The sequence below is a fragment of the Onychomys torridus genome, unplaced genomic scaffold (assembly GCF_903995425.1).
Source record: "Onychomys torridus unplaced genomic scaffold, mOncTor1.1, whole genome shotgun sequence".
NCBI classification, from domain to species: Eukaryota; Metazoa; Chordata; class Mammalia; order Rodentia; family Cricetidae; genus Onychomys; species Onychomys torridus.
This window is the reverse complement of record NW_023411717.1, coordinates 297,623-323,155: the sequence shown is the minus strand read 5'-3', so window position 1 is coordinate 323,155 and position 25,533 is coordinate 297,623. Positions and strand designations below refer to the sequence as shown.

General features: G+C 38.3%; 1 gene segment (V, D, J or C); it reads left to right on the top strand.

The window, feature by feature from the left end:
• The first annotated feature begins 16,047 nt into the window (after positions 1-16,047).
• On the top strand, positions 16,048-17,039 carry LOC118575307. The segment is given in 3 exon segments: positions 16,048-16,108; positions 16,192-16,502; positions 17,019-17,039. Coding segments are annotated over 3 exon segments (378 nt in total).
• The last annotated feature ends 8,494 nt before the right edge of the window (positions 17,040-25,533 follow it).

The following is a 25,533-nucleotide window of genomic DNA, read 5'->3' as shown; positions in this document are numbered from 1 at the left end:
AAATAGATCCACTCTAGCATGCAGCTATACTATTCTTGAGCATACCTCCAAAGGACTCTATGTCCTAGAAGAGACACTTGCTAAATCATGTTCTTTACTACTCTGTTGATAATAACCAGAATTAGAAGAGCCTAGATGTCTATCAATGGAAAAATGGGTGGAGAAAATGTGATATTAACCTAAAAAATATAATATGCATGGAGAGGACCTGGTGCAGACGCATGTTTACCCTGTGTTTTCTTCTTCAGTTTCCCTGATTTCATATGACATTTGCTCACTTCATTTAGAGGTCATTGATCTCCAGATGTCCTGCATTCTCTCTAGCTACTACACTATTTCAGCCACATCTTCTGTGGGGTTCCCTGTGCTCTGAGGGGTGGAGACATGCAGTTTTTTGGATATGTGTTTTCCAAGATCTCTCTACAATGTCTTGGGTGGATCTCTATATTTGTTACCACTTATTTTTATGGGACTCCTGAGTATGTGAACGTGTGGCTCGCTGATACTTGTGTCTTCTCTTGGGATTTTTTTCCTTTTATTGATTTGACTTGTCCAAATACAATGTGTTGGTTTCTTCTTTTGGTTTATTATGTTTTATTTTATTAATATCTCTTAGAATTCTGTTCTTTTCTAATGCAAGACATAACGAGAGTAGATTCAGATGTTAGTAGAAGGGTGGAACTGGGAGTAGTCAACTGGGAGGAAACTGTAATCAGGTGTGAGAAAAAAATATTTGTTCCATAATGCTTTGTACAGCTTTTCCCCTTCCTTACATGTCATTTGTGTACATATTATGGTTTCCACCTTTGTGTTTTTATGAGATTTCTCACGGTGTGGATGTGTGTCTCTCTGTTTCTTGTTTTGTTTTGTTTTTCTGGTGGTGCTGCTATTTGTTTGTCTGGTCATATTCCATTGTTTTTACTTAATCTTTTTCTATTTTATTATTATTGTAGGTGACTTTTTTGAGAGATAAAGAGAAAGCGATGAGGCAGACTTGGATGGGAGAGGTGTTGGGGAAGAATCTAGGAATTGGGAAGGGGAAACAGCAATCAGAATATACTGCATTAAATTTTTTTCAAAAGGAAGAAGGGCATTATCTTTGTTGTATAAATTTCAATCTGTCTACCTGGCTTCACTTTGTGTCCTGTCTCTGTTTAAACTGTTCAAAGTGTAACATGAGGTTGGACATAAACAGAGTTAAGGATGATGCACATGTAAAATGCATAATGCTAAGGTGCAGTGTAATGAATTAGGAAAATCTTTGGGCTTTCTTTTTTGTGTGTTCTTTTTCTTTCAGCAAAAAGAACCTCCATTATTTATGTGTAAGTATGCAGTGTGATTTATACTTAATAAAATTACCATTTCTGTGTTAATGTCTTCAGTATCATTGCTAAGTATTTATTGCCAGGAGTCAGGATAAGAAAAACATCTAAATAAAGTGTGCAGAGCCTGAGGAGCAGGTGCAGAGAGGGGCCAGCTAGGGTATTTCCTGATTTTACCCAGAGTTTATTCCTCTCAATTAACCATGTACAAGCCAAGGAGACTGAGTCCTATGTCAGAACACTTGTCTTGAAGGATGTAAGGTCTGGCAGAGATCATTGAAGTTAGTTCCTTGAATCTATGTCACTGTTCTGTGAAGGCTACAGAAACAGAAGTGTCATAATTCAAAGATTCTCTTAGTCACCCTGAAGACAGTTTATCTCACAGTAGAATGAATTCCTCAACGGAAAAACTAGGACCTGACAATCTTTTCTCATGGAGAGGTGATTTCAAGGCTCTTCATGCAGAGTCTCAACCTCAGTCAGTATAGAGAGTCATATTCTGGGTTTAAGGCAGAACTAGAGAGATGGAAGGACATCAGAACAGGGTCCCAGAGTGGAGGCTCTAGATTTCTCTGCATCTTTTTGTAGTGACGGACTTGGTTCCTCCACTCTTTGAAAATACTGTCCTGTTAAGATGGGAGGGCTGCAAGAAACACAGCCTTTGGCAAACAAAATAAATACAGTCACAAATGTTAAAGAATTTAAAATGTGTTTACAAAAGAATAATACTGCCTAGAATATACATTTCTCTAGCACATTTTTTCTCAGTTTTGGCTATAATATAGCAATAATTATGCAGTAATCAACACAATGTTGCATCTTTACTCAATTTAATATCTAAGTTCAACATCCATAAAATGTCATTAATCCTTTTCAATTTATCAAAATTTTATTTTAATATTTTCTATAAAGCAAATAAGGCAGAGGGCTATATATGAGAAAAACAGTAAAATAAGACTATTTGAATTATAAATACATAATAAAAGTTGTGTATGGATTCCATGTTGTAGAGAAGTTCTTAAGTCAAATTAGATGTTTGTTGTCTAGTCCCACAATCTTTGCGCCACCATTGCCCTAGCATATTTTTTCAGTTAGGACTGATTGTAGATCTTATGACTTGTGGCTGGGTTGGCACTTATAATTCTCTTTTGGTGGTCTGTAAAGAAACTTCCATTAACAAAGACACAAGAATGTTGGGGTGAAGTTTCTATATAGAAACCAGCTTAATATATCCATGTTCAATGAGTTGTGTGCATGTGGTCTTCAGTAATGTGGCCTCCCCAGAGACCTTTGTGGCATCAAGTCTCTGTGATCCCCTATGAGCCCTGATTGAATTTTTTTTTAAGTTAAAATCCTTGAGAATTTATGTAATTACTGTTACAGCAGACATATATCTGCAAATATTAGCTCTTCATGAAGTTTGTGTTACTTGTTCCATAACAACAACTTAGAGCATGAGCTTCCCTGCTGGGCATGTCATCTATTACATTGGATAAGATCCTCCTGGACGTTTATGAGCAAGGTTCCCCCTTTTCAGCTCCCAAATCCCTGCATCTTTTGACAGGCAGCCATCAGCAACTCTAAGAATGAAGCAGTGAAGAACAGCTGTCTGCTGGTGAAGGAGTGGGCATAATTCAAGAACGTTCTCAATAAAGTACCCAAACTGAATGCACAGAGCATAATTCAGCATTGGAAATAAAACGTCTGCATTTTACTTCTCTCATACAGTCATAGAGCCTCTACTCACATATCTCTGAAGAGGGCAACGGATGCCATCAGACGGACTTGATGTGATGGGCTTGAGCCAACAGCAACCCATGCATCTGAAATTATTTACTGTTTAATAGTCCCAGAAATTCGTGCTGATAGCAGCAGGACAACATTGGTGATGGTAAAGCCATGTCCAGTCACTTGTGATGAAGGTGTGTTGTAGTAGGAATATTAAATGGTCTTATTAATAAAATCAAACCTGAGGCCAGGTATTGGGGTGAATGCTGGAAGATCAGAGAAACAGGACAAGCCACAGTTACCTCACCTTACCAGTTTCTCAGCTGATCCTGTTTCCTCAGACTGGATGCCTCTGTGTCCTCATCTGGAATGAATCTCAGTTGAACTGTGCTGCTCAAAGCCTGAATGCTTAACCAGCCAAACGCTTCTAGTTTCTGTTCTTCCCACCTTATATATCTTTCTGTTTTTGCCATTACTCCCTGGGATTAAAGGCTCACTTCTTGGGATTAAAGGTGTGTGTCACCACTGCCTGGCTGTTTCCTATGTGGCTTGAACTCACAGAGATCCACAGGGATTTCCGTCTCTGGAATGCTAGGATTAAAGGCCTGTGCTACCACTGCCTACCCTCATGTTTAATGTTTAATATTGTGGCCATCCTGTTCTCTGACCCCAGGTAAGTTTACTAACCTGCACAATATTTCAGGGAACACAATACCACCACAGTGCGTGTGTGTGTGTGTGTGTGTGTGTGTGTGTGTGTGTGTGTGTGTGTATGTCAGGGACTTGTGCAGACAGAAAGTCATACATCCTCTGCCTTCTGCAGTGACCAGGGTCCTTTGTGAAGGACTCACATCAGTACATCATCCAACATCCAAAAAGACCTAAAACACACAAAACTAGAAAATTTCTGCCTTTGATGTTTCCCATCAGTCCCAGAGATCTTGTTATAGCATGTTTTCATTTTCATTCAACTACAGGAAATGAAAAAAAATTCTTTGTTGATTTCTTCTTTCCTCCATTGATCAGTAATTGGTTGTCTAATCTCCATGAAAGTGTGAGAATACTATTTGTTCACTGTAGATTTTAATATTGATTGAATTGTGGTCAGATAAGATGCAGAGACTGGCCTCAAGTTTTCTAAATTTGTTAAAATTTGTTTTTTGTCCCAATATGTGGTCCATTTTAGAGAAACTTCTGTGGTCTGTTGAGTAGAATGCATATCCTTTGGTGTTTGCGTAGACTATTCTGTAGGTATCTGTCACTGTGGAAATCAAGGAAAATAAAGAGGACCATGTTTGTAGGGACTTGTGGGAGAAGTAGTTCTAGAGATGTGGGTACTAGAACCCAAACATTATGACAGTGAGAATGAGAAAACAGAGAGAATTTATCTGTTAATGGGAGGAGGAGGGAATTATGGAGAGAGACATGAAGCTGAGGGACAAAGAACACTGATGGTAACTGAGGACGCCAATTAAACCTCAGTGTTTATTTACTTAAGAGTCACATATACACACTCACACACATATACGAATTGCATAACATGTAAATAATTTAAATTAAGTGATTTCACATAAGGTGATAAGACTCCCCACATTTTAAATTCCAATCTTTATATCCATGTATAAGTGTAGCTCTTCTCTATCATCAAGGAATCTTCCTTTTTGGCAGACATAGACCGTCAACAGGAATCTGCTCCCCATGCACTACTAGCAACTCAGCCACAGGATAAAGTACAATTTTGAAGTTAAGAAGATAGGGCTAGAAGTAACTTAGGAATAGTACATGCTAAGCATGCACAGGGCACTGCAGTTTGTCCCAAATATCTCAGAAGAAAAAAAAAAACTAAGCAAAACATGTTACACCATTGAACACAAAAGACTGTCACGGAGCATGAACCTATACTGACCAAATCATTTCCAATGGTCCATGGGATACATTGTGTCACCCTCATTAGCATGTGGTTGTGGATAAATTGGTAAACAAAACCTACATGGAGACCCAAACGACTTGGAAATTTCCAGGGTTTAACGTTGGGGTAAATTGTCTTTATGCAGCTCAATGACTAATTTTAAATGCTCCTATATTTTAGGATCATGCCCCATGAAAGAGGAATTATGTGTGATTGATATGGACGGTATCATACTAGGAATGTCCAATGTCAAGTGTGAATCACCTAGACTCATTTTCTGTTAGAACATATCCAATCTTATGCTGAATGAACAATATCATTTGACTACAATGGTGGACTGGTAGCCTGCCCACTAAAAGGGAATTATGTTCAATTCTAACATTGGGATTCAGAAGAGAGATGCTTATTAGTTAGTGACACATTGCCTGCTTTTTGAAACCTAATACCAAAGACCTGTCTAGTCTGGAAGTTCTATATGATGAGGAGATTCATTGGAATTCAACAGAAGAAAGAAGCTCTTTAAAATGCGCCCATGTAGGTATACAGACAAAGTTTTCCCAAAAGCATTTCTCAGGACAGAAGTCCAGTGTTAGATTTGAGTAGAGAGCATGTCTTGCATGTGATCCATTGGAAAAATCTAGATGTCATCAATAGTACTTATATCAGGTGTATAAATGCTTATCCTCTTCAAAGAAGTGCTGAGGTACAGTGATAAGTCGGTAGACCAGGGTTGGTCATGTGTCCATCGTGCTGAGAACACCTCTACTACATCAGGAGGTTGTGTTCATCAGACTTCACACCAGCAATGGTGTCCTCACTTTTTACACCTTTAATGATACAATTCTCAGGGAGACATGGCAGTATTTTTAAGAGATCAGTTCTCTTTTAGATAAGAAGAGTTCACCCCATGTCTGAATATATCTTTTCTTTAAACTGAACACTACTTTTGGTATATTTTCACTGTCTTGTTCAATGGTAAGAAGCTTGGGAATGGAAAGAGTAATGGTGTTAAAAAGGCATGGTGTTAAATGTTCCTATATCTTAGTGACCATATAGTACCACACAATTTAGTAACTATAGATGAAAGTTCATTCTTTACTTGCTCTGCATTTGGATCTTTCCACATTTGGGGTTAGTTACATGAAAATGAGACAATTTTAAATCCCATGTACTATATTTATGTAGTAATTTTAATGTATCCTATTTCTAAGAAGTCTGAAGAAGCAATTATGAACATCCATGTGAAGTTTAGGTGTATGTTTATATGTGTACATACACTCATGTCAATCTATACATATCTAAGAAAGTAATGATATTCTCACACTATATATAGATTTACATTTATGGTCTCCAACAATAACTGTGTTGGGAATTTGCTTTTCTGAACTCACATTCATGTGTAGAGCACTCTAGAACTCAAGGAAGGCTATGGAGGGGATGCCCAGTGTCTACCTGGATGGGCCTCAGCTGGGAGCCCGACTCTGAAATGACATGTTGGAAGCAGGACCCAGACAAGGGTAATCCTTTATTGGGAGTTGTGCAGGTCAGCAGATGGTGCTCATACCCCAGCCAGAGCAGGAGCAGGAGAAGAAGATGCATAGAGCAGACAGCAAGGGAGGTTCCAGGATCCATCAAGGTTTCTTCACCTCACTTAATCACATGTTACACAGTCAATCAAAATCCAGAAGACCATTGCTTACTGAGCTGTACTGTTTTCCTGGAGGACCCAAAGCAGAAGTAACAACATGTAAATGCAGGTAATTCCTTAATATATGTCACTCTACCAGGTAGGTATATCACCAAAATAGAGATGTCACTATCCACAGGAACACTTAGTCACTATGAAGACAGTTTTTCTCACAATGGAATGAATTATACAATTGAAAAATTAGAAAGCAATCCTTTTTTCTCATGGAGGGAGCTATCACTACTGTCTTAATCTTGAATCTTAGCCCATGGCCACTATGGCAATATGATTTCATCAAGTAGACATGAGAATGTAGAAACATTAGAGCATGATCTCCCTAGAGTCCAGGCTGCAGCCTCCTCTCCATCCAGTGATCATTACAGACATAGGACCTGTGCCTATGTAGAAGATAATAGTGACTTGTTTCCTATGGATGTTTCAACAAACATACCCTACACAGAAACATCCTAAAATATATGCAAGCAGAGGTTTTCAATTGTTTACATCATTAATCAAACTGTATTTATTTGATTTTCTTTGGAATTCTGGATCTAAACCAGGGCTCTATGTGTGTTAGACTACCAAGCTCTATCTCCAAATCAACTTATTAATTTGGAGATATGAATTCAAAATTCACTAAATTTTCTATTTGTCCTTTGGCACATGTAAATATTTTATTTTTTTATGAGGCACAAAAGGCAAGAAGAAAAACATTATTGGTAAAAGGCATAACTACATGACAGTTTAACACAATTGTTGCTGCCAGTTCTTTTATTTCATGTCTGTTATCTGCAGTAGAACTGCTCCTTTAAGATTATACTTCAGAATTCCCAGATGGTTATTCCTCAGATCATAAATATCATGACAGCCCTGAACCTGCAGCTCTTGAATTCCCAGGTTTTCCCATCCAGTGATCAGCATTGAATACATACCACTTACCATGGAGTTGGGGATCAGTTGAGTTTTCCTTGTCTGTGTTTTAATGGTTAATTTATGGAGAATAAGATATGCTGAGTGAGTGAGTAGGCATGATTGATAATGAGTGTGAACACATGTGACAGTTTCCTGATCAGGTTTCCCTGTTTTTGCAGGTGTCCAACATAAAGTCCAGAGAGTGGAGTCTTAGGTGGGCTTCCTGTACTCTCTTGTTCGGCCTTTGCATTCACTTTTAGCAGCTACTGGATGATCTGTGTCTGCCAGACTCCAGAGAAGTAGCAAGAGAGTGTTTCAGTGGTTACTCATGGTAATAATGAGAACTACCCAGACTCTGTGAAGGGCCTACCATCACTGGCTCCAGAGACAATTCCAACAACACTTTCTATCTCCCTTGAACATTTGAGATCTGAGGACACTGCTGTGTATTACTGAGCTAGAGGCACAGTGAGGGACCTCCATGTAAGCCCAGACATAAACTACTCCACTGATTTGCTCTCTGCTTTGTGTTTGCATTTGAAGATGCGAGCTCTCAGCTTCCTGCTCCTGCCATCATGATTGCCCATGCAGAAGCTTCCTTACAGACCCACCTAGCACAAAAGGCAAATTAGCAGGTACTAAGACTGGGGAGAGTTTCTTCTTAAGGTCTGAATCACCATCCTCAGAGACATAGAATCTACACTAGGAACAGTGACAAGGAAGAAAAATAGGTAAGTAATAGAAGGGAGGGAGGATGGGAGGGAAAGAGTGAGACAAAGACACAGACACACAGACACACACAGACACAGACACACACACACACACACAGACACACACACACACACACACACAGAGAGAGAGAGAGAGAGAGAGAGAGAGAGAGAGAGAGAGAGAGAGAGAGAAAGAATCATAAGATGATATATGTGGAAAGTATTTGGTTGATAAGATTGAAATACATTTTATGACAAAATTAATAAAAAATAGGAATTAAAACAAAATAAATTCAAGTCTATGAGGCTGAAAAATATGTATTTAGTTTTGTTGGGGCTGAAAGACAAACATTCAGCAAACAAATTTCTAGCCAAGGATTTCTCAGCTGTTAGTTCTTCCAGAGCCTCAACTGATTAATGTTATCACTGGATAAAAAACACACCCCTGGATCATCAGGTGTCCTGTCTGAGAACAAGTCTCTTTCTATAGAACACTAGGCACCAGGACCCTGAAATCATGCTGGGGAAACAGCAACTGAAAATTTCCCTGATGCTTTGCTTTTAATCACCTCTAAACTAGCTGAAATGAAATTAATCATTTTGTTTTATGAGGTCATTTGTGGGGTTACTGAATTGCTATATTTAAATGCTTTCAATTCCTAAGAAATACAATGAGGCCAGTCTAAACATCTATGTTCATTTTTATGTGCAGATGCCTTCCTTCCAGACTGTTACATACCTATCAGAATTATTCCTAGAGTATTGTCTAGCTAGTCCTGTGAGAAGAGAGCCACTGAGATAGCTACATGTACATGTGCAAAGGAGCACAGAGCTCAAGAGAAGCTATGCAGCAGAAATCTGATGTAGCATGAATATTAAAATTTCTTATTAATAAAATCAAACCTGAGGCCAGTTATTGGGGTGAATGCTGGAAGATCAGAGAAGCAGAACAAGCCACAGCTTCCTCACCTTTCCAGTTCCTCACCTGGTCTTGTTTCCTCAAACTGGAAGCCTCTTAGTCCTCATCCGAATGTGTCTCAGCTGAACTGCTGCTCAAAGGCCTAAATGCTTAAGCAGCCAAATGCTGACCAGCCAAGTGCTTCTAGTTTCTGGTCTTCACGCCTTATATATCTTTCTCTTTCTGCCCCCACTCCCTGGGATTAAAGGCTTGTGTCACCATGCCTGGCTGTTTCCAATGTGGCCTTGAACTCACAGAGATCTGCAGGGCTCTGCCTCTCAAGTGTTGGGATTAAAGGCATGCACCACGACCGCCCAGCTTCTGCTTTGGCTTGCTCTGACCCATTGTCTAGCCACCATTTTTGGCTCTGTAGCTAGTGGCTGTCTGTTCTCTGACCCCAGATAAATTTATTAGGGTGCACAATATTATGGGGAATACAATACCACCACATTTCCCCTGTTTTTGTCTAAAATTAAGAAAAGCTTATAACTAATAGAAGAAAAATCGTATCCAATAAGTATATACAATATATACAGTCAAGAATTACATTAACAATGTCTAGTCCATTAACATTTGACAGATTCTGATAAACACTCTATTATATATATTAACAATGTCCAGTCCAGTAACTGATAAACTCAGATGAAAAAAATTACCCTGTTACTTACCCTATATAAAACAATTAGTTCCTTTTTAAAAGTATTTTTCCTTTTCATAATAGATGCAGTAATCTACCTTTTGTCATTTTTATATCTTTCCCTTTTTCTTTTTAGTGTAGATTCAATCATCTACCCATTTATCCTATTATTTCTTTATCTATTTTCTCACGGTAGATTCAGTGATCTACCTCATATCTATATTCTCCTGTTTCTTTTTTAAACAAAAACTCTAAGTTTGGGTTAATTGTCAAGTCTTGTATTATTTGTCCAGCCGCTGCATAATGAGAAAGTGCAGGGTTTGTTTCAAGTCCTTGTTCAAGTAGTCTTATCGGGCTGGATTATCTTAGCTAGACATCTCAAAATAGTCCTAAGCAGTTTATAGTACAAAGTCAATCTTTTGGTGATGTTAATCAGCTTAATGGCTTTATCATAGTCCATGTGGAATCATTGTTGTGGGATCCTGTCATCTTTTTAAAGATTTCAAAGTCACTGTTAGGTGTGATCATGGTTCTCTGTAGATTTTGGTGGGTTTTTTGTTTGTTTGTTTGTTTTTTGCCTCCTCTGTGGTTTGGAGTGATCACAGTCTGATAAATGTCTCTTGGAACCATGAACGTTCTTCCCTAGAAGAGAACATCTTCACAGCAATTTCTCCCCAACATTTGTCTTGCCAAACTTTTCCAAACCGACCTTTGCTGATGCTTTCTTGTAACACGATGGTCCTGGAAATTCTTCTCTGAATCAGCAGTAGGAAACCTTTCATCCCAGGTAACAGCATCACCACAGTCATCAACATGATGAGAAGCAGGCTGCAAATCCTGCACATTGCTGCTAATTATAGCCCAGCAGCAACCCAACATAGTGGACTACAAAATATAACAATATAGCCATTAACAAGGTCAGAACAGAATCTTAAATCCAAGATAAGATAATCCAGCATTCTGTATTGTAGGAATAAATATTCCTGTATACTGAAGAGTCTGTTTCACTGTGAATGACAGTACACACTTCATCTTGTCAATTCTGACCAATGAATGAAGAGATGTCATGCTTCATCCAAGTCCCAACTGGTATATTAGGTACATTAAAGTAAAACATACATATATCGTGACTTTCTGTAGCATATGTTTTTGTATTAATTTGTGTACTTACACTTCAGACAAATGCATAGAAAAATCTTCCAAAATGTTATTGAATGCTTTCATTCCTGGAAACATTACAAATCCATCCTTTATCTGTGAAAACACTCAGCTCCTGAAAACCTTTACTAACACTTGTCTTGTCCAGGAATAAGATGATCCTGGACTTGGAAAGGTAGGTATGGTGAGATACAGATGTGTAAGGTCACATACCCTCCACCAATGAGGATACTTGTCAATCAGAACTCTGCTTTCTTTATTCCTTTAAATATAGCCAAATATACAGTCAGGATTCATTCTGACTCATAGCCCAAATTAGCTTGACTTCGTCTTCTGTTTTTTCTCAATTTTAAACCTATTTTTCTGGCATTTTTATCTGATTTGTGAGTACCACACTGGTTCCTCCTCTTTCTGTCGACTCCTGTATCTCACTGTCTCAAGGATTCTTATGTGGATGTGTGATATGCTACATCTGAGATAAAGACAGATTGTAGTCACCTAATTCAGGGACTGTGACCCAGGTGTTCTCTGATGAAGCTGTAAGTGGCCCTGTCTTCTCTTATAGTTATTGCATTACCAGTGGGTACTGCTGGGACTGGATCCAGCTGCATCCAGGGAAGACTTTGCCCTTCAAAAGGACATTACTAATAATACAGACAGGACTTAAAACCAATCTCTGGCACATCCAGTCACTAACTCCAGAAAAATGAGAGGCCTCTATCCCTTCACCTGACCTATGTGAACACTGAAGTTTCAGGGATATGTTACTGCTCAACAGAGACAGTGAAACTTCAGTGTAAGCCAAGATAAATATACTTGCAATGGAGGCCATGACCTGCAGGGGGGACAATGGGACCAATAATCAACAGGACAGAAATGAGGTGAGGAGTGGAGGGGACTCCATAGCCTCTGTGGACTCCTTTTAAAAAGCCTCTTAGGTAAACTACAGCTGCTGCTGGTTATATGTAAAATTTCCATGTTCAAACACAGAAAAGATTATTAAGTATTTCAGAGATTTATATTTTAGTATTTATTTTCTTCAGTTGTATATACTTATTTTTATTTTTCAAGAAACATGTATTTCATTCAATATATTCTTACATTTTTGGTTGTGAGCCTAGCCTTTAATGACTGAGCCATCTCTCCAGCCCTCATTCAATATATTCTAATCATGATTTCCCTGACATAGCTCTTTCCTGGTCCTTCCCGTCTCCCCACACACTCAACTCCACACCCTTTCTTTCTCTCTATAGAAAGCAAATAGGCAAAGAAGAGAGATTTCTTTTTTTTACATTACAAGAAACATGCACAGACACACACACACACACACACACACACACGAGAAATAAATATAAATATAAGTACAAGATCAGAAAACATAGATTTAAGCAAAAGAACATTGAGGCCAAGACTTAACCAATGCAGGTTCTTGCATGATGCCATAGACTCTGTGAATTCTTTTTGTTTGTTTGTTTGTTTTTTTGAGACAGGGCTTCTCTGTGTAGCTTTGTGCCCTTCATGGAACTCACTTGTTAGCCCAGGCTGGCCTCGAACTCACATATATCCGCCTGGTTCAGCCTCCTGAGTGTTGGGATTAAGGGCGTGTGCCACCACCACCCGGCTGACTCTGTGAATTCTTATGTGCATCATCCCTACTGTGTCTGGAAGACACTGTTTTCTTGGAGTCATCTACTCATCTGGCTCTCACAAACTATTAAAACCTTAACTTCCCAAAATAAGGCCAATCGATGCACTTACTCTGTGGAACCAAGAACAATGGTATCACCGCATACTGTTCAGCATGTTTGGGTCCTCTATTACCATTAATTCACAGGGAGATATCATGTACCCAGAAGTGAGAGGTTCAGTCTCTTGTTTCTCTGGGAAGCAACACTGTTCATCCATTCAGGTACCTCTGTTCAAGGATTCACAAGTTAAAATAACATGCAAAGCTCATCCATGTATTTTCTATTCAGGTCTTTGTAAGCAGATATCTCACATAACCATAGAACATAATCAGAACCAGAACACTGAGACTCATAGAACATAGTCAGAGCAAGACAATACTAATAACTAAGCTACAACTCTTGTCTAGACATCTCTAGTTTTTCATGGACCTTTATTAGTTTTACTGTTTTTGATTAAAATACTATAGCAGCATAATCCATAAAACAAACAATAATCTGAGCACAAAATTGTTCCATCAACAAGAAAAATATCACAAATATAAAAACAGATATCTATCTGTTCATTATTTCCAGATTTGTTTATTACAGAAATAAATTTTCAATATATATCTTTTTACTGCATACATTGCATTTCTTTGCTCCTATTACCTCGACCCTTCTTTTTGTCCTGACAAATAGATTCTACATAATTATATTTTTACTTACATTGCAAGATCCTAGATTTCAATACCTTTTTCTTATAACTGGTAAATTTTGTTAACTAGACCTCGAGCCATCAACGTCTCTATTTCCCAACACCACTGTATGTTTGAAATTGTGTGTCTCCAGTAGCTGTCCCTGCCATTTTCATTTTATATTTATTTCATCATATCCAATCCCTTAATATCTCAAACACAAATGGACCTTTTCTAGCCTCTCTGCTTTTAGAAATTAAACAGTCTAATCATGGACCTACATATGAGATAGCACATGAATAATTTGTCTTTTTGTGTTTGGGTGACCTCATTCAGCATATTTTGTCTAATTCCATCCACTTACCTGTAGATTCTATTATTATAGTTTTACCATTGAATAGTATTCCATGATCTATATTTCTCACATTTTTTTTTTAATTTATGTGTTTGATTCCATTTTCTCAGCTGTTGTGAATACAGCAGGAATGAAGATGGATATGCAACGTCTCAGCAAAGAACATGGAACACGTGACAAAACATAGATTAATAAAAATGGGTTAATTTGAGTTATAAGAGCTACCTAGTAAGAGGCCTGCCATTGACCATACAGTTTGTAAATAATATTAAGTCTCTGAGTAGTTATTTTATAAGCAACTGCAGGACCACGGGGCTGGGAGAACCAGAGAAAACCTTCTGGCTGCATGTACTCATTAGTGCCTGACTGTTATGTGGTGATCAACTGCTTTCTAATTGTATATGTGGCCTGTTCCAAAGGAAAGACTTCATCACATATAAGCATGCTCAAAAATCCCATGGCAAAGGATAACATAACCCTAGTAGAACCTAGTTGTATTGCTAATGGTCATATTGTCAAACAGCCTTATAAATATGTGTGTTTATAGCCAATTGATTAGTGCTGCTATCAGCCATGAACACACAAGTTTCTGTGTGATGTGTAATGATCAATGTAGACATTCATGACTGGTAAAAGTGCTGAGAATGAATAGTTGACTACTCGGCCACAGATGAGATGTCTACAACAACCTCTCACCCAAAGCTCAATGAACATCACAAAATGGGAAAATGAAAAAATGTAAGGTTAAGAGAGTGAGATTGAAAGACAAAATTCTGTCTACAGTGACATTTTCTCTTTGTACAAATGAATTCTTAGCAGCTGTAATTACTTGCACAAGACCAGCACTAAATCAAACCAGTCAAAATTGTAGCATGAAAGCCTGGGAAAAGGCTAAGCAGTTAAAAGTGCCTCTTGGCAAACCTAACAATTATTCGTTTGATTTGTAAGAGCCACATCTTAGGAGGAAAGAACTGAACTCCTTAAGTTGCCTTCTGTTTCACACAGGCTTTGGCACATGTATGTCTTGCTCCCACTACTAAACAAAATGTATTTTTAAAGATTACAGCACAGGTAGGGGAGGGGCTCCTCATGGACCATTCCAAACTGAGGAGCTGTTTGGAGAATGCTTAGGAAGTTAGAATCAATTTTTTTAGGACTGTGGCCACTTGGAGGTTACTCATGAGCTAGTTGGTGACCTCCACCATATCCATATGGATAGCATTTATTAGATTTAGTGAGTTACTCATTAATATAACAAAATACACTTGTTAGGAGAGACACTTGTTGCTTTGGGAGGTCATAAAGGGAGGAGGATTGCATATGATCAAAATATATTTCATTCATGAATGAAAATTGCAAGGAATGAACAGAAACAGTATTCTGAAATCACAATATTTCCAATGTTTAGAATTTTCAAACATATGTATAATGTACACTGTACTTATTTATCCTATAATCTCAACCTATCATTTTCTTACTCCTACTGTTCCCATTTGCCACTTATTCCACTAGGTAATTTGAGTTGTATGTCATTATATATGTACATACATAAATGTTTCTAACTATCCAATATCTAAGGTTTACAATGAGATCTTATACAATATCTATTTCTGAGAAGGTCTTAAGGACCTTAATAATGTTATCACTAATTGCATTCACCTTCTTAAAATGATGTAAGTTTCTTATACTTTATTGATGAATAAATTATGTTCTATTGTATTTATACCATGTTTTTTCGATGCAACCATTGGTTGAAGACATATAGTTTGTACTATAATTTATCTGTTGTAGATAATGCTGCAATAATATTTGTTTTCAACTGTTTTTGAAACATTTTCACTTTTGGTCTTTTAGCTAAGGTTGTCCAGTATGCAGCCTGCTGGAAAAACATTTACTAACTGCACATATCTGAAAGAAGACTGCAAATTCCAAAGATGTAGGGATTTTGAAATCTTTATCACAACTATCACCTGTAAATAAATTTTGTCACCATGAGGAGATGCAGTCTCCAGCTGAAGTTTATTTATGAAATGAGAGCTTAGGTCATAATGTTATATCCCCAAGGACTCAACAGGGCTTGGGGAATTAGTATGGGATGCATTTCCTCAGAGAGTTTTAGGACTTGGACTTTAGAATCCTGCTGCCTGACCCAAGGTCCGCTACATCTTTCTTCTCAAGCTGGACTTGGTCTTTATGTAAGATGTACCCTGCCTCATGAATATGAAAATCATGTGAATCTATTGTGGTAAATACAGGGATGTCCACACCCCAGAACAACATAGATAAGTGTCCTATCCACAGTCTTGAGCACACAGATCCTCACCATGGGATGGAGCTGGATCATTCTCTTCCTCCTGTCAGTAACTACAGGTAAGGGGCTTTCCAGTTTCAAACCTGAAGAAGGAACAGGGACAGAGCTGACAGTGACATCCACTCTGCCATTTTCTCCACAGGTGTCCACTCCCAGGTCCAGTTGCAGCAGTCTGGGGCTGAGCTAAGGAAACCTGGGTCCTCAGTGAAGTTGTCCTGCAAGGCTTCAGGCTACACCTTCACTAGCTACTATATTAACTGGGTGAAGCAGAGGCCTGGACAGGCCCTGGAGTGGATTGGAAATATTTATACTGGAAACGGTGGTACTAACAACAATCAGAAGTTCAAGGACAAGGCCAAACTGACTATAGACAAATCCTCCAGTACAGCCTACATGGATCTCAGCAGCCTGACATCTGAGGACTCTGGGGTCTATTACTGTGCAAGAGACACAGTGTTGCAACCACTACCTGAGTGTGTCAGAAACGGTGGAGGAGCAGGAAGCTGTCCTGGGACAGAGATGACAGAAGATTAGCCTCCAGCCTTCCTCTAAAATAATCATTCTAAGGGTGCCTTTGTCACTTCACAGTTGTAGTTTTTTTTTTCTTTTTTTTAATGAAGAAAAATTTCATTAATTTTACACATCAATCAAAGATCCCACTCTTCCCTATTCCTGTCGACCCCCAGACTCCCCCTCCTAACCTATCTCTTATGCTCCCCAACAAGAAGGCAAGGCCATGAGGGAGAGACACATTCAGTAGAGACAGTTCCAAGCTCCTCCCCTTGCGTCAAGGATGCAAAATGTATCCCATCATAGGTAGTTTGCTCCAAAAAGATTGCTGGTGCAACAGGGATGGACGCTGATCATACCACCAGCCCCCCTCTCCAATGCAGATCAAGCTACATACCTGTCTCACCATGCAGAAAGCCTAGACCAGTCCCATACAGACTCCACAACTGCTGATCCAAGTTTCATGAGAGTTTTCACTAGTTTGGTTTGGTCATCTCTGCAGGTTTCCCCATCATGATCTTGATGCACTTGCCCATAGAATCCCTCTTCTCTCTTTGACTGGACTTCTGGAGCTCAGCCTGGTGTTTGGCTGTGGATCATTGCATCTGCTTCCATCAGTCACTGGAGAAAAACTCTGTGATGACAGTTATGGTATTCACTGATCTGATCACTGGGGTATGCTACTTCAATTCACGTACCTTTCCACTATTTCTAGTAGTTCAACCTGGGCTCATCCTTGGGAACTCCTGGCAACTTCCCTAGCACAGCGTTTCTCTCTATCCCCATGGTGTCTCCCTCCACCATGGTATCTTTTTCATTGCTTTTGCATTCCATGCCAGTTCCAGCTCAACTGTCCCTATTCCTTATGTTCTCATCCTCTACCCCATACACTCCATTGCCCACGCCTCATCCCTAGTTTATTCATGGAGATCTCATCTCTTTATCCTTTTCAGGGTGATCCATGCTTCCCACTTTGGGTCTTCCTTGGTAGCTAGCTCTGGGATTGTGTATTGTTATTTAGTTTTCATTTGCTTAACATCTTGTATTCACTTATGAGAGGGTATATGCCATGTTTATCTTCCTGAGTGTGGGTTACCTCACTCAGGATGATATTTACTAGTTCCATGCTCTTGCCTGCAAATTTCATGATGTCATTGTTTTCTCTGCTGAGTAGTACTCCATTGTGTATATGTACCACATTTTCTTTATACATTCTTCAGTTGAGCTTCCTCTAGGTTGTTGACAGGATCAGGCTATTACAAATAATGCTACTAGCTGTAATGAACATAGTTGAACATGTGTCCTTGTGTTATGATTGAACATTTCTTGTGTATATGCCCAAGAGTGATATAGCTGGGTCTTGAGGAAGAAGTATTCCCAATTATCTGAGAAACTGCCACACTGATTTCCAAAATGGCTGTAAAATTTCTAATCCTACCAACAGTAGACGAATGTACCCCTTGATCCATAGCCTCTCCAACATAAGCTGTCTGCATTGGTTTTGGTCTTAGCCATTCTGACAGATGTAAGATGATATTTCAGAGTCATTTTGAATGCATTTCTGTGATGACTAAGGATGTTGAGCAATTCCTTAAAGGTTCATTCGACCATTTGATATTCTTCTGTTGATAATTCTCTTTTTAGATCTGTGGACCATTTTTAAATTGGACTGTTAGGTATTTTGATGTCTAGTTTCTTGAGTTCTTTATATATTCTGCGGATCAGCCCTCTGTCAGATATGGAGTTGGTGAAGACTTTTTTTACTTTGTTCGCTGTCATATTGTCTTATTGACTTTGTCCTTTGTTCCACAAAAGCTTCTCAGTTTCAAGAGGTCACATTTATTAATTTTTACTTTTGGTGCCTGTGTGCCTGCTGTTATATTTAGGAAGTGACCTCCAGTGCCAATGCATTCAAGAATAATTCTTACTTTCTCTTCTTCCTCTTCTTCCTCTTCTTCTTCTTCCTCTTCTTCCTCTTCTTCCTCTTCTTCCTCTTCTTCTTCTTCTTCTTCTTCTTCTTCTTCTTCTTCTTCTTCTTCTTCTTCTTCTTTTTTTGGAGACTGGGTTTCTCTGTGTAGCTTTGTGCCTTTCCTGGAACTCACTTGGTAGCCCAGGCTTGTCTCAAACTCACAGAGATCCACCTGGTTCTGCCTACCAAATGCTGGGATTAAAGGCATGCACCACCACTGCCCAGCTCTCTCTTATCAGGGTCAGAGTAAATGGATATGTTGAGGTCTTTGATCCACTTGGATTTAAGTTTTGTGCATGGTGACAGATATGGATCTATTTGCAGTCTTGTATGTGTTGACATCCAGTTGTGCCAGCACCATTTGTTGAAGATGCTTTCTTTTTTCCATGGTACAGTTTAGGCATCTTTGTCGAAAAGCATATGTTCATATGTGTGTGGATTAATGTCAGGGTCTTCAATTCAATCCATTTGCCCATATGTCAGTATTTATGCCAGTACCAAGTTGTTTTGTATTACTGTAACTCTATAGTAGAGCTTGAAGTCAGGAATTGTAATGCCTCCAGAGGTTGCTTTATTATACAAGATTCTTTTAGCTTTCCTATTGTGTTTTTTTTCCTTATGAATTGTGTATTTTTCGTTCCAGGTCTGTGAAGAATTGTATTAGGATTTTGATAGGGATTGCATTGAATCTGTAGATTGCTTTTGGTAATTTTGCCAATTTTATTATGTTATTCCTACCTATCCATGAGCATGGGAGAGCTTTCCATTTTCTGATATCTTCTTCACTTTCTTTCTTCAGAAACTTAAAGTTGTCATACAGGACTTTCACTTTCTTAATCAGAGTTACCCCAAGGTATTGTATTTTATTTTTGGCTATTGTAAAGTGTGATATTTCTCTGATTTCTTCCTCAATCCATTTATTATTTGTATAACAGAGGGCTACAGATTTTTTTAAAGTTAATCTTGTATGTTGCCACATTACTGTAGTTGTTTATCAGCTGTATTTGTTCATGGTAGAATTTTTGGTGTCACTTATGTATACTATTATATCATCCGCAAATAGTGAAAGTTTGACTTCTTCCTATCCAATTTGTATCCCCTTGATCTCCTTTTGTTGTCTTATTGCTCTGGATAGAACTTCAAGTACTATATTGAGTAAATATAGGGAGAGTGGACAGTGTTGTCTTGCTCCTGGTTTTAATGGAATCACTTTGAGTTTCTCGCCATTTAATTTAATGTTGATGTTGGCTTGCTGTAAATTGCCTTTATTATGTTTAGGTATTTTCCTTGAATTCCTGATCCTTCCAAGACCTTTATCATGAAGTGATGGTGGATTTTGTCAAAGAACTTCTCAGCATCTAATGAAATGACCATGTGTTTTTTTTTTCTTTCAGTTTGTTTATATAGTGTATTACATTGACAGATTTTAGTATTCTGAACCATCCTTGCATCACTGGGATGAAGACTAATTGATCATGCTTGACAATTTCTTTGATGTGTTCTTGGATTTGGATTGCCAACATTTTATTGAGTATTTTGCATCAATGTTCATGAGGGAGATTCATCATTAATTCTCTTTCTTTTGTTGCATATTTGCTTGGTTTAGGTATCAGAGTAACTGCAGCCTCATAAAAGGAGTTTGGTAATGTTCCTTCTGTTTCTATTGTGTGGAACAATTTGAAGAGTGTTGGTATTAATGCTTCTTGGAAATACTAGTAGAATTCTGCATTGAAACCATCTGTTCCTTGTTTTTTTGTTTGGGGGGTTGGAGAATTTTAATGACTGTTTTTATTTCCTTAGTGGTTATTGGTCTATTTCAATTGTATATCTGGTTGTGATTTAACTTTGGTATGTGGTACCTATCCAGAAAATTGTCCCTTCCTTTTAGATTTTTCAATTTTGTGGAGTACGGGTGTTTGAAGTATGCCATTATGATTCTCTGGATTTCCTCATTGTCGGTTATTATGTCTCCCTTTTCATTTCTGATTTTCTTAATTTGGATGTTCAGTTTCTCTCTCTCTCTCTCTCTCTCTCTCTCTCTCTCTCTCTCTCTCTCTCTCTCTCTCTCTCCCTTTTGGTTAGTTTGTATAAGGCCTTGTGTATCTTGTTGATTTTGTCAAAGATCCAACCCTGTGTTTCATTGATTCTTTGTATTTGCTCTCTTTCTTCCTATTTTATTGATTTCAGTTCTCAATTTGATTATTTCCTGGCATCTATTCCTTCTGGCTGACTTTGCTTCTTTTTGTTTTAGGGCTTTTAGTTGTGCTGTTAAGTCACTAGTGTGAAATTTCTCCATCTTCTTTATGTGGGCTTTATGTGGGCTTTTAGTGCTATGAATTTTTTCTTAGCACTGCCTTTATAGTGTCCCATAAGTTTGTGTATGTAGTACATTTATTTTCATTGAATTCTAGGAAGGCTTTCATTGCTTTCTTCCTTAACCCATTGGTGGTTCAGTGGAGCATTATGCAGTCTCCATGAGATTGCATGCTTTCTGTAAATTTTATTGTTGTTGAAATCTAACTTTAAACCATGGTGGTCTGACAGAATACAGGAGGTTATTCCAATATTTTTGTATCTGTTGAGATTTGCTTTGTGACTGAGTGTGTGGTTACTTTTAGAGACTGTTCAATGGGGGCTGAGAAGAAGTATATTCTTTTTTGTTAGGGTGGAATGTTCTATAGATATCTGTTTAGTCCATTTGAGTCATAACATCTGTTTGGTCCTTTATTTATCTGTTAAGTTTCAGTCTGGCAGATCTGTCCAGTGGTAAGAGTGTGCGTTGAAGTCTCCTATGATTAATGTGTGGGGGTTTGATTTATGTTTAGTAATAATTCTTTTACATATGTGAGTGCTTTTGTATTTGGGGCATTCATGTTCAATTTAAAGTTCATCTTTGTGGATCTTTCCTGTGATGAGTATGCAATGTCCTTCTCAATCTCCTTTGATTGACTTTAATTTGAAGTCCATTATTTTTCTGATAGTAGGATGGCTACACCAGCTTGCTGCTTAAGTCCATTTGATTGGAAAGTCATTCCCAGCCTTTAACTCTGAGGTAATGTCTGTCTTTGAAGTTGAGGTGTGTTTCTTTTTATTTCTTTTTTCTTTTCTTTTTTTTTTTTTTTGTTTGTTTTTTTCAAGACAGGGTTTCTCTGGGTAGCTTTGCGCCTTTCCTGGAACTCACTTGGTAGACCAGGCTGGCCTCAAACACACAGAGATCTGCCTGGCTCTGCCTCCTGAGTGCTGTGATTAAAGGCGTGTGCCACCCTGCCTGGGAAGATGTGTTTCTTGTATGCAGCAGAAGGCTAGGACCTGATTTCATATCCATTCTTTTATTCTTTGTTTTTATAGGTGAATATATTAAATATTTCCAACTCAGTGCATCAATAGAGTAGACTTAATTCTTTAGTGATTGCTCACACAAGATTCTGAAATGTATAGATTCAAACACATAATAAACTCAGATTAAGCAATATTCTTCCACATCCCATTAAGGAAAGAAATCAAAGACTTCTTTTGGTGATATTTAACCAGGAGAAAGCCCAGATTTGAGTTCTCTGCTTCACTCACCCTGTGTCTGTTTTGTTCCTGTCTCTCTTTAAATCTCTCTCCTTCTCTATTTCTTTCCCACACTCTTCTACCTCTCCCTCACTCCCTCTCTCCCTCTCTCTCCTTCCTCCCCCTCTCTCCCGCCTCTCTGTGTTTTGTGTGAGTGTGTGTGTGTGTGTGTGTGTGTGTGTGTGTGTGTGTGAGTGTGTGTGTATGTGTGTGCACGTGCTACAAACATCCTTGTTTATCAAGCATGTTCTGTTTGCTTTCTTCAACTATTCTGGATATTCATTTTATAAGATTTATTTGAACCTATATTTTGTGTTTTCAGCAAGTGAATGTCATAGCACATATAATACTACACATGCAGTAAATATTCTTGATTCAGGAGCATAGAAGAGCACATAACTTAAGATTAGAACTGCTATTATCTGTGGTTGTAAAAGTTGGAAGCCTGGGAAATCAAAATCATGTAATGTTTGTTGTTACATTTTCTCTTAAAGGCAAGTAAAGAAACAAGCTGAACACATAGTGCTATCGCAACCTTAAGTCTCAAGTGACCTCAAAATGTATTATTTACTCTGTCTGTCGTGTCTACCAAAAAGTTTAGCCTCTTATGATGTAATGGATAGATTTATTATTTTGTACTTCCATAAAATATAATTCTTGTAATTGGTTAAAAGTACTATTAAATAATTTTTGCACAGAAATCACATAAAAACCCAATGCATGTGCATGTTAATTGAAGATAAAGTTTGAGATTATTCTTAGTTTCTGTTATTTTCATATTTTATATTTATAAAGTATTATTCATATTTTCTGTGTTTCTAGTCTAATTACCTTGACCTACACACTAAAGCATTTACAGAACATATACCTACACTGATACAACATCATCTCTCACAGGCCATTGGTGGTAACATGAATTCTATAGAGCACTTGGTTTTGATAAATGCTATGGTACTTGGTAATCTCAATATTTTGATGTCATTGAGATGCCTCTTTAGTTCTGAACATTTAATTTAGATGTTTTTCTAGTAGACATTTCCTCCACATGACAAATGTGAATGTTATATGTTTTTTTTTCAGAGCTGAGGACCAAACCCAGGGCCTTGCACTTGGTAGGCAATTGCTCTACCAGTGAGCTCAATCCCCAGCCCCTATGATATATGTTTAATATGGATGTAATTGTTTGGGGAATGTGTTATGGCAAGCATAAATCCCCTAGGCCAATTCTATGTTAAAGACTATACAAACCTATGTTGATTTTAAAATACTGTTTGAAATACAGAGAGAGATAAAACAGAATACATAGGAAGTACAATTGATTCTGATCTCAGCCTGATGTCAACAGTTCTTATGGAAAAGAGATTTGAAACCTATTAGTTGTTATAGTACAAAGGCCCTGAACACAACTCTCTCTCTCTCTCTCTCTCTCTCTCTCTCTCTCTCTCTCTCTCTCTCTGTCTGTCTGTCTTTCTCTCTCTCTTTCTTCTCTCTCTGTACCCTCTGAATCTAAAACACTGTCCTAATCATGGCACTCTCTTAGGATAGGTCCTGAGTTTCATAATGAAAAAGATACCCATATTTCAGGAGCTCCTTTGACATCTGATGATGACGAGCCAGTGTCATTTCTGCCCTCACCAGTGACTTCTGCATCTTGTTCTTGTGAATTGTATCATATTATTAAAAACTTACATCTAAGAGTATTCACTTTTGTGATAAAACAGATTTTTACAAACTTAAATGTGAGAGATAGCCATGAGTTCCCAGTAGTTTGGTTTGGTCATCCCTGCATGTTTCCCCATCATGATCCTAATGCACTTGCTCATAGAATCCCTCTTCTCTCTCTTTGACTGGACTCCTGGAGCTCTGTCTAGTGATTGGCTGTGGATTTCTGCATCTGCTTCCATCAGTCATTGCAGAAAAGTTTTATGATGACAGAGTATTCACTGGTCTGATCTCTGGAGCAAGTCAGTTCAGTTCAGGCACCCTCTCCACTATTGCTAGTAGCCCATGGTGGAGTCATCTTGGGGATTCCTGGCATCTTCCCTAGCACCAGGTTTCTCTCTCTATCCCATGGTATCTCTCTCTATATCAGGGCATCTCTTCTATTGCATTCCCCCTCCCTCAGTACACTATTTTCACCAGTGCACAGTCCATCTGGTCAAATAACACACAGAAACATTGATTGTGGAGGTAAATGTATGAAAGTTCAATGTGATGAAAATGAAATGAATCTCATAGATGTCCTCCAAATGTTTCACACAAACATGGCACTTCTCCTGACTATAGGTGAGACTTAGCACCTTGAAACTGCTTCTCCATGGGAATACTGTCAAGTTGTAGTTGTCAGTTGAGGACTTCATTCTACTGTGAGCTATACTGTTTGTATGGTGACTGAGGTGGGCCTTTGGATAGTTTCACTTCTGTTTCTGTAGTTTCCTAAGAGAGTGACATATAGGAACTAACTGTGTTTATCTGTGTGAGATTTTGTATCCATCTAGGCAAGTTTCTAACTGCCATAGGAGATGGTCTCCTTGGGATTGTCTGAGGTTAACTGAGAGGAATAAATCCTGTGTAGTCAGGAAACACCCTTCTGGTTCCTCTCTGCACCTGCTTTCAGGCTCTGCACAATTAATTTATTTTGGTTTTTCCTTTTGCTGTCACATGGTAACAAATATTTAGCAAGCAAAAGATGATATGAACTTATGCCATTTAGAATTAATATGGAAAAAAAACAATTTTGTGTTCCTGTGTTTACCTTGAACGAATCATGGTCTCCATTTGATGATTCCCACTCCACATGGGGTTGCTATGAAATGTTTATAGACAGTTCTAAAGTCTCTCAGCAATGACTTATAGAGCAGGAAGATTGCCCTAGAAATATTGCACTATTGTTATACATCAGACCAGATATAATATGGAATTTTGTGGAGGATGGAAGCTTTGGCTCTTTTTGAAAAATACACCTGTCCCACCTGAAGCATGCCCTGTAAAACTTGCATTTGCCTAGCCAGTTCAAAACTAACAACAACCAAACATTCCTAACAGTCTTAATCTTTCTGTTGATGGTTGCACCAAAATCATACGTAAGGAAACTCCTCTTTTCTTTCTGTCCTGACTCTGTGGCTTATATTTGAAAAAGAGAGACCATGGTGGTGTTGAGTTTCTATACATTGCACAGAAGACAACAGAGGAGTACTGGGCCTTGGAGGACAAGAAATTTCTGTCCACTTTTTTACCTGATGAAGAAGACACTTAGTGTCATATTAGCTGCATGAATCCAGCAGGGATCTGACAAGACTTTGATCCTAGGTCTTGATAGATGCCTCCTAGTACATTGGAGAATCCCATTCAATACAGAGGCCTGAAGTGGAAGGTTCCCCTGTCTTCTGATCAATCTCTACTTTCCAGATGGAGGAGACAGGAGGGTATTTTATAAAATCACTGATATTT